General features: G+C 34.4%; 1 protein-coding gene across 6 annotated transcripts in view; it reads left to right on the top strand.

The window, feature by feature from the left end:
* Positions 1–14,469, top strand: part of LOC150099548 (uncharacterized) — a 569,663-nt gene extending 555,194 nt beyond the window's left edge. For all 6 annotated transcript variants that reach the window (XM_090403425.1, XM_090403424.1, XM_090403426.1 and 3 more), the window contains one exon: positions 12,113–14,469. In XM_090403425.1, the coding sequence (XP_090259551.1) occupies positions 12,113–12,364 (252 nt within the window). In that variant the 3' untranslated portion in view covers positions 12,365–14,469. The remainder of the gene's footprint in view (positions 1–12,112) is intronic.
* Positions 14,470–15,799: the final 1,330 nt, after the last annotated feature.

The raw sequence follows: 15,799 nt of genomic DNA, 5'->3' as shown, positions 1-15,799 counted from the left end.
GAGAAAAAAAAAAACGTAAATGAATAGTAATATCCAATACCCTTTTTTAATGGAAGTGATCATTACGCTTGTTTTAAAAATTTAGTGATCTCACTCACTAATGTTAGCAAGATCACTAATTTTAAAATGAACTATTCCATGGTTCATCAGTATTTTTTTTTTTAATGAACTTTTTAAAATTGTAGAAATGCAGAAAATCCTCTTCTCACCCTCTTACTCACCACCTCCTTTTGCAACTTCTAGGGATGGTCTCTCTTGTTCCTTCCCCTTGTTTTATATAAAAAATCTCTCCTGTGTCAATCCTGTAAATACCTTTCAACAGTTTAAATGTCTGTCATGTCACCCCTTCATCTTGTATCAACCGAACTCTGTAGTTTGTATGTTTTCAGTCTGTCCTCATAGCTAACATTGTATAGTGCTGATATATTTTTTTGTTATCTGCCTCTGTCCCCTCTCCAAGGTTAATTTATTATCTTCAGATCCTGATGATCTGGTATGAGCACTGTAATCCAGTTGTGGCTTTATACAATTTTTTCACCAGAGGTTAGGCCAGTAGTTTTAATAGTTGACCAGATCAATGTAACTTAGTTAGTACCGTGTAGATTGTAGTGCAGCTTGTTTCTTTGTATATACAGTCATCCCTTGACTTACATCGGAGTTCCGTTCCATCGGCAGGATGTAAGTCGATACATTAAATCAACGGAGTTATAGGGGTTAGGGACTTAACCGCAATAAGTGTACTCTCATTTTAATTTTTAAACCTTATAAAACTACTGTGCAATACTGCCACTATAAAACAGGAGAATAATCATCCAAATCTTCCTCCACAATCACATCTTCTTTACCTTCCCCATGTGATGAAGAACCAGGCTGTGGCTCTTCTGGTGTAACTTTGGACATTTTTATCAAAAAAAAAAAAAATCTACTTTGCTTATTCAACACATCATATACTTTCCTTTCTAATAATAAGTAGCTTTCAACATTGTGCTTCATGTCTTCAGCCATTTTAAGAACATCACTAACTGCAGAGAATATTTCTGGAAGACCCTTCACTGTGAATTGTTTTTCACTGCCTCTTCTTGTTTCTATTTTCCCTCTTCCTTTTCTGCAACACATTGTTCCTCCAGTTCGACTAATTCTTCATTGAAAAAATATCTCGATGACGACTACAGGCATCGTGTTTTTAAGGAAGCCACAATAGTACTAATAACCGGCGGAAACCTCAACAGAAATCAGGGTATAATTCTCAACAGTTCGTGGAAAAACTTGATCCTCTCTCTCAGTCAATCTGAACTGCAGCTGGCCAATAATCACATTGCAAGTCTACAACAAACGCGCATGCGTGATAATGAATAAGAACAATAAGCCATCTCTGTCACGCGAAACGTGTAACCATAGATACTAGTTTGGTTTACAACGTTTTTTATGTTCCTTTTAATTTGCATTTACTTTCATATCTCCGTAATACCTTGAAAAAGCCAGACAGTTTGCTGGCGAAACTGGTAGGTTTTAATAAATGTTTATTTGTAAAATACTGGTCTGTATTAATAAAAGTGTATTTCTATCTATAAAAACGACCAAAAATGTATACCTTTAATTCTTCATTGGTCAACTCTTCAGGGGCATTTCCTATGAGTTGAACTATATCGTCATCATTCACTTCAAGATTCAGATTGTTTGCTAGGTCCACTATTTCTTCACTCAAATGTCTTTTTCCATATGTCACTCATACATTGAGAGATCACTTCGTCCCAGACTACAGCAATATTTTTAATAGCATGATAACTATTGAATGCTTTCCAGAATTGCATGAGAGTCTTCATTTCCTTCAGTGGCAGAAATGGCTTGTGAAAAAGTTCTCCATAGATAATAAGATTTAAACACTTCAAGAACTTCCTGATCCATTGGTTGGATCAATGAATTAGTGTTTGGAGCGTAAACATGACCTTGATCTTGGGGTGAAGATCACCAATATGAGACAGATGACCTGGAGCATTATCTAGAATTAATAAAATTTTAAATTCTACATTTTATTTCATACAATAACTTTCCATTTCACTCGCATAACAGTTGATTAAGGCATTTGCAAACAATTTTTGAGTCATCCACGACTTATTATTGCTCTGATAATAAACTGGAAGAGTATGCTTCCTAATATTTTTGAAGGCTCGTGGATTCTCACTGTGCCATATCACAAATGGTTTCAGTTTATATCCAGCCACATTATCCCCTAACAGAATCATAATATAGTCTTTAAGAGCTTTGAAACCAGGAATAGATTTCAGCTTTTAGTGGATTAATGTCTGCTAGTGCATTTTTTTCCAAAACAAGGAGGTCTCATCCATATTAAATATTTGCTGTGGCAAATAATTTTCCTTCATAATAATTTTATCCAATTTCTCCACGAACTCCATGGCAACCTTCTCATCAGCACTTGCATATTAATCATACATTTTTACATTGTGCAGTGCAAAACGCTGCTTGAATCTCATTAACTAACTGGAAGAAGCGTTTAATTCATAGTTGTAATCGGGTCCTGCTTTCTCCTTCAACATGTTGAAGAGACTTAGTGACTTAGCAGTTATGGTCATAGTGCTAAGAGGTATGTGCTTTTGGTTCAGGTCCTCTATGCATGATGGAAGTAGCTTTTCCATATCACTGATAGGACCTTGTCGTCGCTTCGTCACTATCGTCGATTTAATGGAAGTAGATCTTTTCACGGTCTCTACGATTTTATCCTTATTTTTCAAAATGGTCTCACTGTAGAATGAGACCATCCGAAGTCACGTGCGATCACACTGACGGGCTTACCAGCTTCATGTTGCTTTATAACTTGCAACTTCGTTTCAAGATCAATTGCTCACCTCTTTTCTGTGATTCTTCAGTAGGGTTTTTGATTGGGCGTGTAGGACCATGTTGCACAAAATGCTGTGAAATATTTAATGATAAATACACAAATAACCTATTTCTCAAACACAAAATCAACAAAGGAACTGTTGAAGACACATGCCAACTGGCGAGGGAGGTTTCTGCTGAATGCACTGTTGCCATTGCACATGATGCATTGTTGCTAAATAGAAACCTTTTTACTTTATGCTCACTTGCGTCTTGTTCGAAAGTATAGTCGAAAATGTTATTTATTCCCTTATGGGATCACGGTCGTATCTTCGAATGGACGCAAGTCGAGGGATGACTGTATCTGTATACTCCAGTTGATGACCTTAATGTGAAAGTCAAAACATTGAGTTTTTATATTAAACTGAAGTTTTACTCTAACATGGTAGTTGTTTCCTTAATTTTTATGTAGAATATGTAGTACATCATTTAACATACTTATCGTAATAAATTCCTCTGTGGATTAGGAAAAGTTCTGCAAGTTGTCTACTAAATTTCTGGCCCATTGGAACACTAAAAATTTGTTCATAAATATTTTGATTAAAAGTACTGAGATTCTTATATTAATGTCTGAGGTATTGGGAACATCATCGTTAGTACGATATGATATAATTATTTCTTTTTTCTGCCTAAAAAGTCATTGCTAAAAAGGTCATAAATTTTACATATTTTAGTAATAGTTTTATTAGTTGAGAAACAAATTTGATGGGGATGGGTGACTGTTGTGATGTATTTGTAAGAGATTATAGTTTATATATTTTTTTTTTAAATATTGAATGACTAGAAACTGAGAGAAATGAAAACAAAGTTTAATAGCACAACTAGTTTCAGCTTGTATCAGCCTTCTTCAGGTGCACATTAAAAAAAGAAATAACCAGTAAAACATAGAGGAAATAATTGTAAACATCACGAAAAGTTAGTGTATATATATTCAACGTTGAAACGTTGAAGTCTGTGCATTCAAAACTGTTCTCTCGTTGGCTTCATTGTTGGGCGTATGCATGGGCATAGTATCAACCGAACTCTGTGGATTGATACATCTCGCAAATGCCAGTATCTGAACGTAGCACAATGATAGTCTGAAAGGTTGTAACTCAGATTGTTGTTGAGATGTAGGGGATTGAGAATGATTTCTTTTATTGATTCTATAATGATTCTATTATCTTTCTTTCTAATTCATTGTGGCAACAGAAAATGTTATTAGACTTGTCCCATAGGATTGTATGGCTAAGGTTTTCTTCATTATAATCGGCCAAGAACAGAACATGACTAGACAAAGCACTGGCTTGCATTCTCCTGTAACTGATGTCTCTCTTATGTTCTTCAGTGTGTAACTCGATCAATTTCTCTGTTTGGCCAAAGTATGGTATAACACAGTTGCACTAAATCTGGTAAACACCGGGATATTTAAGGTTGTGATGTCTAGGTTTCAGACAGCTCATTAAGGAGCAGATTTTCGGAAGAAGAGTAAATAAAGTTCTTATGCTGTATTTCCTAAGAACCTTGGCCGATTTGGGTGAGACGAAGCTTATGTATGGTATAGAAATATGACCATTTACCCTGTTGGTCTCTTCATTATTGCAAGTGGGTGGATTTAATAGGAATTTGTGAATTGTGTTTTGTGAATAACCATTTAGTTGAAAAGTAGACCAGAGAAAATCAAGTTCTTTATTAAGTTCTATCTCATCATCAAGAAGAGAGAGCGAGCACGATGTCCTAGTGTATCCTTAAATGTGCCCTTTCTTATCTCTATCACAACTATATATATATTATATAACTCTTATTTCTATCCTACACTTATTACTCCCAGGTTAAACCTTTCTTATCAATAACGCTACTGGCCATATCCCTGATAAGAGTGAAGCTGTTGTTTTGTGAGACAAAGAAATGCAAATGGCAGATGCCTATTTCTTTGTCTCAGCACTGGTTCTATCTCCCTCTTCAAAATTCAGAGAAAATTTATTTTGATTCGCTGCGCCACCCTGAAATCTAGGCTATACAAAACATGTAAGACCAAGGAGTTAGAAACCGGTCAGCGTTCTCTTCTCAGCTATAAATTTACAACTTGCATCATGACCTTATATTACACAGTTTCCCGTGCTTTTGTGGTTCGTTATATCTTATGAGCAAGTGCAGTAGGATGAAGTACAGGCAAGACAACATTCACATTAAAACAAAACATTTTAATTACAGTTAGAATTCACATATTACACTGAGAAGCACTTAGTTAATCATTCAACTAAATTTTATATACATCATTAACACTCGTACATACAGTTAATTATCCCCTTTCATGAATTTCTATCTTAGAAACATAAATACTAACATTTAATCACTTAGTCTCAATTTTTTACTCTAATCACTTAAATTTTACATATATCTCAGATTTAAGTAAGAACGTTCGTAATTCAATCTCTTTCAAGACACATATATGAGACACTATTATATTTCCTTCTAAATCTATCAGCAACAGTTCAAAGAAATGTCTCTTAACACACACATTAAAATCTTCTCATTCAATTCTTTAGTTAGTAGACATAAAGTTTTCACCTTACCAATTTACTAGATATTCTACTTTGGCCACTTCAATTCTTTCGTCAGACAACTACCTTATATGATCGCTTTTCTTCACACTTCCTCGGGATTTTCTATACGATTTCCCTCTATACTTCAACTGGAATTATTCTGTAGTTTTCCACTATCAGGATCTGCTGGGCTTTTATTTCCGACTGGTAAGTTCTCTTGGTCATTCGGTCGTAACTTCCACGAACAAAGGAAACCCACGTGGAGGCTCCATACCAGCCGGACTTCCGTGGCACAGGAATACAGCAGCAGGAAAACATCTAAAAGCCTTGCTCGTCGCGTTACATCCCCTTTTAAACTCCGCGCCGTTTCTCTCTTTCATCATTGATGTGTACGTCATGCTTTCACTATGTCACACGCCACTTAGCACCGCTCGCGGAATCCTTTCGTAACTCTCGTAGCGTTACGGTGGAAGGGGGGGGAAGCACCGTGCTACATAACAGATATACTAGTACATTCACCACGTGTCTCAGAAGTAGGCCGTTTCACATTTAGATTATTAATTCTTACCCAGCAAATGGTTAGTTATTTACATAATAATTTAGACTAAGCAACTATACAATAATAACATTGAAATTTCACATAACATAATAAGATATATAAGAACTAAATTACGATTTCTATACAGTGCTTCTTTATTTCTGATAAATCATTATTTTCCTCAAGAGAGTGATAACAATGTTAAGTCCTCTGACTTAACACAAGGCCATAATTTTGTTTATAGATGGTGTCCTGAAACTTAAAGTATCCTGAGTGGATGCAATGAGTAAGTAAGGCCATGATCATTTTAGATAATTTATCTTTGAGTAGTACAAGAACTTCGTCCATAGGAACATTGGTAAATAAGGAGAGTATATCAAAACTAGCCATGATTTCATCTTCCTTAATAATATCTTTTATACATGAAACAAAATCTGCGGAGTTTTTAATTAAAGACAGTGATTTACCGGAAAAACATTTGAGAGATTTAGCCAGATATTTTGAAAGGTTATATGTTGGAGAATCAATTCCTTCCACAATAGGTCAAAGTGGGGTATTTTCTTTACGAATTTTAGGAAGTCCATATAATTGTGGAATAAGCAGATCGAGAGAATGATGAGAAAGGCGTATGTTTCTAGGTAGTTCAGAGGTAGTTCTCAGTAGGTTGTTGGTCCGGTCGTGGAGTTCATGGGTGGGATCTCTTGCGAGGATCGAGTAAGTGTCACTCTGTAACAATTCCATCATCTTGTTATGATATGTATCAATGCTAAGAACAACTGTGCCATTGCCTTTATCCGCGGAAAGAATAATTATATTTTTGTTGTTTTGTAACGTATTAATAGCCTGTCGTTCCGATGAAGAGATATGGTTTGTAGGGGGCTTGGCATTATTGATGATGAAGCCTTTTAGTTAGAGGGACTCGTGGTCTGTAGTGTTTGTTGAGATCTCCTGATAAGATAAGTGTTATTGTAAGTTATCATTGACAAATTTCTAGAATATTACATTTGCTTTTCGTATCTTAGTTTGTCTGTTTGTGTGTTTTTGGTGTTTCAATTATTAATTTAATAAAATACGATAGAAGCGCGCACATGGTCCGGTAAGAAGGAAAATGGCAGCTAGTAATAATGGTTCACCATCTTTGTTCAATAACTGTAATATAAAGGAATTATTCAGTGTACTATCTGCGAAATGAAATGTATGCTTTGCGGAGAGCGGTTGGAGTATGGTTAGATGATGATAATGGAGTGAATGTGTGTAGAAAATGTAAGGAAAATGAGGAATTAAAGTGTATTTCAGGTCGCGAGTGTGATATTTTTGTCAAATTTCAGAATGTAGAAAATAGTGATATGGTAAGTAATTGCCAAGTTGTACCAGAGAGCTGTGAGGGTGTGAATGAAGGTATTAATACAGAGCAAATTAATGGTTTAACAGATAATAAAAAAGATGAGATAGATGCAATGAGTCAGATCGTGTTGTTGAGCAGAGCGATACATAGAGCAAAGTGGCAGCTGGAGCGTATGCACAAATATCTACCGAGCGTACTAGCCAATAAAAAAAAGTATATAGGAAAAATAAGAGTATGATTGTGAACGTAAACAAAATGAAGGAGCGAGTGCTGTATGATTCGTTAGTACGAGGTGTGATAGTATGGAATTTGACGAAATCGTACCAACCTGGTGCAACCATTAAGGATGTAAATGAGTCTATTAGGGAACAAAAGCAAAGGGTGAAAGAAATGATGGTGGTGGCAGGTACGAATGATTTGAAAGGAGATAAAATGGAAATGATAGAGGATCTGAATGAATTGTTTGAGGTAGCAAAAGAAAAGAGTGAGAGAGTTAGGATGATTAGTCTTTTGCCGTGGTATGATAATGAAGAGTTTAGAAGGAGGGCCATAATTGCAAATGACTTTATGCGTGGGTTATGCACAACGAGTGGTGTGGAATTTGTGGACGTGTGGAGTGAGTTCGATGCGCAAAAGGATCTATATCAGATGGATGGTTTGCATTTGAATGGATTCGGTGTAAGGAGACTTGAAAAAGTGTTGTTGAATGAAGTGGATGTGCAGAATCAGAGAAACTAGATTTATTAAGGTGGGGGTGAAGTAGATATGCAGACCTTAGGAAGGGAGTTGAGTGTATGAATATAATATGCCTGAGCGAATAAGGACAACAAATCAGAATGGGATAATTAGTATAAGGCATCAAGGTAGGGATGGGGCTAAAGGGGGGGGGGTCTGCAATTCATGTATACTAATGCTAGGAGTATTAGGAACAAGAAGGAAGAATTTTTGGCTTTGGTTGGTACTTCCAGACCACAGGTTATTGGCATTAGTGAAACATGGATGACTGAAGATGATATAGCTATTGGGATTGAATGTGAGGAGTATAGTGTGTTCAGGAATGACAGGGAGAATAAAATGGGAGGAGGAGTATTGTTGATGATAGCTGATGAGCTGCAGCCAAGGAGAATAGAAGTTGAATTGCAGGATAGAAAAAAGAGCACATTTGAGGCCATTTGGTATGAGATTGAGGCTAGCAGAACAAAATATACAATTGGGTGCTGCTATAGACCAGGTGATGGAAAAGATGGTGGTGACAGTATGCACAAGCAAATAGAAGAAATGAGTGGAAGGAGGGTAATTATTATGGGAGATTTCAACTATGGTAGCATTGATTGGGGGGAGGAGAGGACACACAGGAGGAAGGAATTCGGTTTTATGCGGTTATTAAGGGATAACTATCTGCGACAGCATGTAATGGAAAATACTAGGGGTCAGAGAGTGCTTGACCTAGTAATTGCATCTGAGGATTTGGCTGTAATGAATATGACCACATGGCCACCAATTGGTGAGAGTGATCATAGGGTCTTGACTTGGGAGGTGGCTAAAGGTGTGGAATTTATAATTAAGAAAGGGTACATGTGGAATTATCGGGCTGGTAAGTCTGACAAGCTTAGGAGTTTGATTGGTTCAGTACCATGGCATGTAAAACTGCAAGGACTGGATGTTGATAGTGCATGGGAGGTGGTTAAGATGTTTTTGCAGGAGGCAATGGCTGACTGTATACCTAGAGTCCGAATAATAAATCAAATAGGGATTAAATGGATGAATAACACCATTAAGCTTGAGCTGCAAAAAAAGAAACAACTGTGGAGGGAATTTAAGGAGAAAGGTGACCTGCAGGCACATGAACAGTATAAAGCCCAGGCCAGAAGGGTAACAAGTGTGGTAAGAAAAGCAAAAGCAGATTATGAAAGAACATTAGCCATGCAGGCTAAAGATAATCCTAAACAGTTTTTTCAATATGTTGCAAGTAAAAGAAAAAATGTATACGGCAGATTGATTTTAAAGAATGCCGATGGTAGGGAGGTAACCGAATCAGTTGATATAGTAGAATTACTGAGTGAGCACTTTGCAAGAGTATATCATCCATTGCAGAAATGGAAGAACAAATAGCTTATATGGGAATTGTGATGAATGAAGTGGAGGTGAATAGTTTATTACAAAACCTCAATGTCAACTCATCTGCGGGATTGGATGGTATACCAGCTCGTGTCGTATGAGAAGCGGCTAAAGAATTGTCAGTGCCTTTGACCATTTTGTTTAATTTGAGTCTTGGGTCTGGCTTAGTCCCAAGGGGGGGTGGGGTGGAAAGAGGGGAAAATAGTTCCACTGCATAAAGGAACTTCCAAGACTGCTGTTGAAAATTACCAGCCGATCAGCATATCAGGAATTATTGTCAAGGTCTTGGAGAAAATAGTCAAGAGGAAAATACAAGATTGGATAGATGAAAATGGGATACTTTATGGGGGACAGATGCATATGATGCAAAGTTAGGTAGAGCAATAGTGAATGCTCAGGATGTCAAAATTTTGCAGGATGATTTGGATAGTTTGGAGGACTGGGCTAAGGAGAATGGATGTCAATTTAATGTGGAAAAATGTAAGGTTTTGCATTTTGGGGTGAAAAGATTAGCATCAGTATATCACATTGGTGGAACTGTACTCCAAGAGATTAATGAGGCCAGGGATTTGGGAGTGTTGGTGGATAGGGAGTTGAAGTTTAGGGGGGACATTGCAAAAGTGGCAAAATCAGTTCATCAAATCACTTGGTTGCTGAAAAACACTTTAACGAGCAGAGACAAACAGGTTATTGTTCCTCTGTATTGAGCCTTGATAAGACCCCATCTAGACTACTGTGCCCAGATATAGGCGCCAGGGTTTCTTCTCGATAGGGAGGAGGTGGAGAGGATCCAGAGACGAGTGACCAAGATAATAGCAGGACTATGGAATGAACCTTATGAGAACAGGATGAAGATTTGTGGGCTGCAGAAATTGGCTGATAGGCAGAAAAGGGGTGATATGATTGAGACATTCAAATTACTGAAGGGTTTCTATAAGATTAATTCAGAAGATATTTTTGAGAATAGGACTGGTGGTGGGAGGATTAGGGGGCATCCATGGAAGCTTGGTAAGAGTGTGGTTAGCAGGATTGTTATAGAGCTAGGTTTTTTACTTGGAGAGTGGTAAATTAGTGGAATAAGCTGCCAGAATCTGTTGTGGGTGCCATGACTGTAAATGATTTCAAGGAGAAGTATGATAGATACTGTGTGAATGTTGAACAGTTGTTCTTGACATGATGTGGGCCTCCCTCGATGAGTCTAAGGACTCCTTGGAGCTGCCCGTAATAATAATAAAATGGATTCAATGCGGAGTAGATTTGCCTCTTGGGTAGGAAGAAAGGAGGTAGCTTTTTCGATCTTTATAAGTAATAATTCTTTAGGAATTCCATATATATATATATATATATATATATATATATATATATGGAATAGCCTGGTTTTATCTATCTTTATTTGCCCCAAAATGGTTGGAAGGTGGCTAATACAAGGGGATTTTTTTTTTCTTCTTCCATATTATCTTTTGGCTGACAGGATTTTTAACTTTTTTTCTTTATTCTTTTTGGGTTGGTATATTATATTATATATTTTTGCTATTTCATATTTCTATGTACATGTATTGGTTCTGTGCTTGATACATTTTCAGTCGAATATTATCTCAGCCTCATTATTGAGTACAATACTAAATAAAATAATTAATATATAAAAATTTTAAACAAAATGCAACAAATATGATGATCACAACTTCAAGAATATTCAGGTATGTTTTTAGTCAATATTCTTTTTAATAATAAAATTTAAATAGCATACTAAAACATTTAATTTAAAGCCCTCCGGTTGGCCCTCATGGTCAGTTCCTTGTCCATAATACTTCACTGTTTTCTCTTGCTATTGCCAACTTTTAATCACCTTATTACTCTTCTTAATTTGTACAAACACTTCTTTGAAGTGAAACAGATAACAGCTATGATTATACAATAATCTGCCATTAATCCGATCTTCAAAGCAGTGGTCCTTCAATTAACTGATCCTTCTGAATTAAGGGAAAGCAAGTGAGCTAAAATAGGAAACATACTGTCTCCCACATTTACTCCCAATGTAGACTGTTTGGAAATAGGTATACACTTCTGCCTTTGTTCAAGAACCCTCTTGTTCCAGAATCATACCTGTTGGCATATGCTGAAACAACATCCTTCCCATCCCAACTGCTACCACTCTCCTCTTTCCAATAAAGAGTGAAAGTTATCTTTGGAAAAAAAAAGAGAATAAGAGAGAGATTACACAGCCAGACAAGAGGTGCATCACAGAAAATGTTATCATTGATAATTCCAGTGCGTATATTTTAAAGGAAATTGTACAGAAAGTAAGCAGTCAAGTTTTTCCCAGTGATAGTTAAAACAGGTCCATATAATCATTGAATGTGTTCCATATTTCGGATCCTAGTTTAAGTAGAACTATTATGTTAGTTAACATCAATCAGATGGATGCCATTTACACTGTATGTCTCCACAGAAAGCATTATTAGACATCAATTTGCATATCAGGACATGTAGAAAATGTATACCTTGTTTAGTAAAGGGCTATTCTTTTACACATATATGTTGTATATATCAGTATGTAGGATTTATTTTCTTATTAAAGTTACTTGAATATTAGTATTATGGAATACTTTCAGATAATGAAAACTTTTGTTTTTAAAGAAATTTTCCAAAATTATTTGTTATTAAATAAATTTTTTAATTTTCTTCTTATAGCTGAAGAGATACCGAACATATGCTTACCTTCTTCGATCAAAAATTATGCAATTTCCAGAGCTTGAGCTACCATTAGTTGAGACTTCAATTGGAGAAGTTGATGAACCAACAGAAAAAAGTGACTCTAGTATAAGTCCTGCTCACACAACTTCTGTGCAATCAGAATCTATAGCCACAAAACGAGGAATATCCGATCGTTACAGTTATCGTGCTGCTATATATAAGACAACAAATGGTGAAGACTCAATTTAAAGAATAAAAATTATATTAGTGATATTACTGTACTCACTGTTTTACAGTTTTTCTCATTCAAGAGGCAATAATCCTTATTATAAAAAAGGATAACTGAAGTGCCATTTCCTACTATGAATACCTCTTGTGTGTGAAATCAACAAAGTACTCTTTGATAATTTAAAAAGTGAAGATTCCAAATGAGTGGAAACTTCTGAAACAGTTTTGGAGAATACCTGGCCCAGTGACAGTGGTTTTTCAAAGACACATAAACATTACCAGTGCATCTGTGGACAAGTAGTGTGAAAATTTTTGCAAATCACAAAATTCTTTGCTAAACAGCAGTGTATAATAAATTCACTTGCTGGTTTGCTCTTAACCTCCTGTCATCAGTGCTTCCTTGATGGCTTAAAAAAATGAACTATTATCCTGAGTGACAAAGTGCCAACATCATACCAGCCAAACTGTATTGAAGCAGTTGGTGAGTGTAATCAAGAACAGTTCCTCTGTTCAGTTGTGATGTGTTTTAAACATCCGTGTTTACTTCATTCTTTTTTTTTTTCTTTTCACAGGAGTGGAAAAAATGATTATGTACAATGTAGATGCTTTTAAACATCTGAAAATTTAAGAAAATCTTAAATGGAAGGAAGTAATATGCTACTATGAATATCAGTTTGCAGAAACACACATATACACACACACACATGCATAGACAATGATTTCCTATATTTGTCCATTTCCTAGGTTTTCATTACTTTATTCATTATTTCAGCACAATTAATGCAAATAAATAATATGCATAAGTTGATGAATCAGTACTTTAATACTAGAACATTCCAAACTTTGTGGTTGTTTTTAAAAATATTCAGAGGTGAGAGCACTGTGTTTGGTGTGTGTGTATTTTGTGTGTAATAAGTCTTTTATCTTCTTTCTTGAGTAGCAGGGCACAGCCATTCAAACATATTGTCTTTAATTAATTTATACATATGGAGATTGTTGGAAGTGTGTCAAAAATGACTGAAATCATATTTGTTTGTGCATATGCATGCCCACATGTAATATCTTTTAATGTTTTGTGGTAGAACACCTGTTTTTGATAGAGTGCAAATATTGTTTTCTTGACATGGTTTTTGTTAGAACATATTTTACAAAATCATTAAAATTTCTGCTTCTAAGAAGAAAATTTTATGAATTATACATATTCTGTTGTTATGTGTAGGATTTTAATTTTTATCAAACACGTTGTTATTATTTTCCTCCCCCTCTAAAAACAAAACAAAATCAAAATGTATATAGAATGGTTTGACTTCTGAACAGGAAGTATATCATGATGGGTATGTGTTTATTTAAGAACATTCATTCAGAATCAGGAAATATCCATGAAACTGAAGTAAAAAAAAATAAAGAATATTTATGATACTAGTTTTTGCTGATATTTGTAAAAAAAAAAAGAGTACTGTATTTTGAAATTTTAAGAGAAAAGAATTAAAATGGTACAAGAATAGTGTGGTACAGTATAAATCAAATATTGCTCAGGAATTTCCTGCTCATACTTAACATTGTTCATAAAATCCTCCGAAAAATGTATTTTACTCCAATAAAGCAGGTGAATATGTACTGAACTAAAATGTAGTTCAACTAGCTAAAGGCAGTTTTTTCCCATAGGTGTGTTGTAATGCAGTGTGCCTTCCTTTATTTTTCATAGAAAGTATACTATTAGAATGAAATTGATAAGTGTATATAGTTAGTGCTAAATGAAATGAAAATGTTTATAATGTCAAGGTGTACTAACAGTTTCACATGAAAATATAATTGTATCCTAAGTGTGAATGCGAATGAGTTAGATAATGAAAACATAAGATTAACTGTGGAATTAATGTTGTAGCTTGCTGAATAGCATATTATTCTTCTTATCTCATTTTAATCAACAGTATACTTCAAAGAAGAAGTACTTAAAGAAACATTTTTGAATTTACTAGAACGAATATTCATTTGAGAGCATACTTTCTTAAATACTACAGAATATCATTAAGTAGAATGAAAGTGTTAATGAGAATTATATTTTTGGTTATAAGAAAAGTCTTCTTCATATTTCTTAATTAATGCTAAAATAAATATATTTTACATGTTTATTAATATGTTCAGGGAAATTACATTTATCTTGTTCTACTTTTTTTTTTTCATTAGCAATATTCTGACAGTTTTGTAATCATATGTAGCAAAATTAACCATTTCACAAATATTAAAAAAACAACAACTTTTCTCTTCCATAATTCATTTCCCAGTTTTTTGTTTTTTTTTAAGAAAAATAATTATATAAATATTGGAACTCAAAAATTTTAAAAGCTTTCACAGTTAATAATAATAATAGTTTGATCACCTAAATTTGTTATATATACATTTTATCCTGTTTATCTTTTTTTTTTTTTTTTTTTTGTTGTTGTTGTTTCTGGCTATAATTTTCCACCATTTTTAAATGTTTGAAAAGTGAAAAAAATATTTTGGATTAACTGACAAATTTATATTGCTATTAAACAATATTCAAGCATTCACATGCCTTTAGATTACAATCTATCAGTTTCATAGTATTATTTTAGCTTTTTCTAAAAAAATATATATATATATATTGGTGTCACTTTTTTCTGGACATTACACAGAGTGTTGTTAGCAGTGCCATTAGTAATCAGTAGAATACTTTGCAGCCTTATAGAAGTGTCTTATTACCATATTCATAATACTTGCAACAAGTATCTTAACTATATCTTTCTATACATTCTCTCTCTCATCATGTGTGTATGTGCTCATGCATATGGTACATTTTTGGGATGGGTCCTACATCCACTGCCATAGTTTAGTATATTAAACTGTCATGATTGATGCTACTACTACTACTTTATGTTGGCTGCATGATGTAGTACATTTTGAATTATGCTTATATATTATTTTATATTGTCGCTATTAGCATCAGTACTGATTTGTTAAAAAATTGCATATTTAAATACTTGCTAAATTTGTGAGCTAATGCAGATTGAGAAAATTATCTATGAATTGCATTAATATTTCATTAATATATATATATATGTATATATATATTAATGTTCATCTTTTTTTTATTATTATATTTCAGTTTATTTAAGCACATTTCAATTACATATAAATTTGCATCCAACCAGATTTTTTTTTTACATATGCAGTCTTATCTCACTATTGGGAACTTATAAGGACTAGAGGGAAATTTGTTAAGAAATATTTTTTCAAATGACATAGGAGTTTTGGAGAGGGCTTATCAGTAGCTTGTTTTACTAATTCAGTGTAACAAGCTACTGAAAAAGACTTGCTATACTGAATGAGTATAGTGTAACATCTTTATTTGTTTATTTCTTTGAGTTTTATTTCTTTTTTTCATCCCAAGACTCCGGTTGTCTTTTAGTCAAATATCACTTCTATTCTCTCTCT

Source organism: Typopeltis vanoorti, chromosome 14 (assembly GCF_054136105.1).
Source record: "Typopeltis vanoorti isolate ZY-2024b chromosome 14, IOZ_Tvanoo_1.0, whole genome shotgun sequence".
NCBI lineage: Eukaryota > Metazoa > Arthropoda > Arachnida > Uropygi > Thelyphonidae > Typopeltis > Typopeltis vanoorti.
The sequence above is the reverse complement of the archived record's forward strand: the minus strand, read 5'-3'. Positions and strand labels throughout refer to the sequence as shown.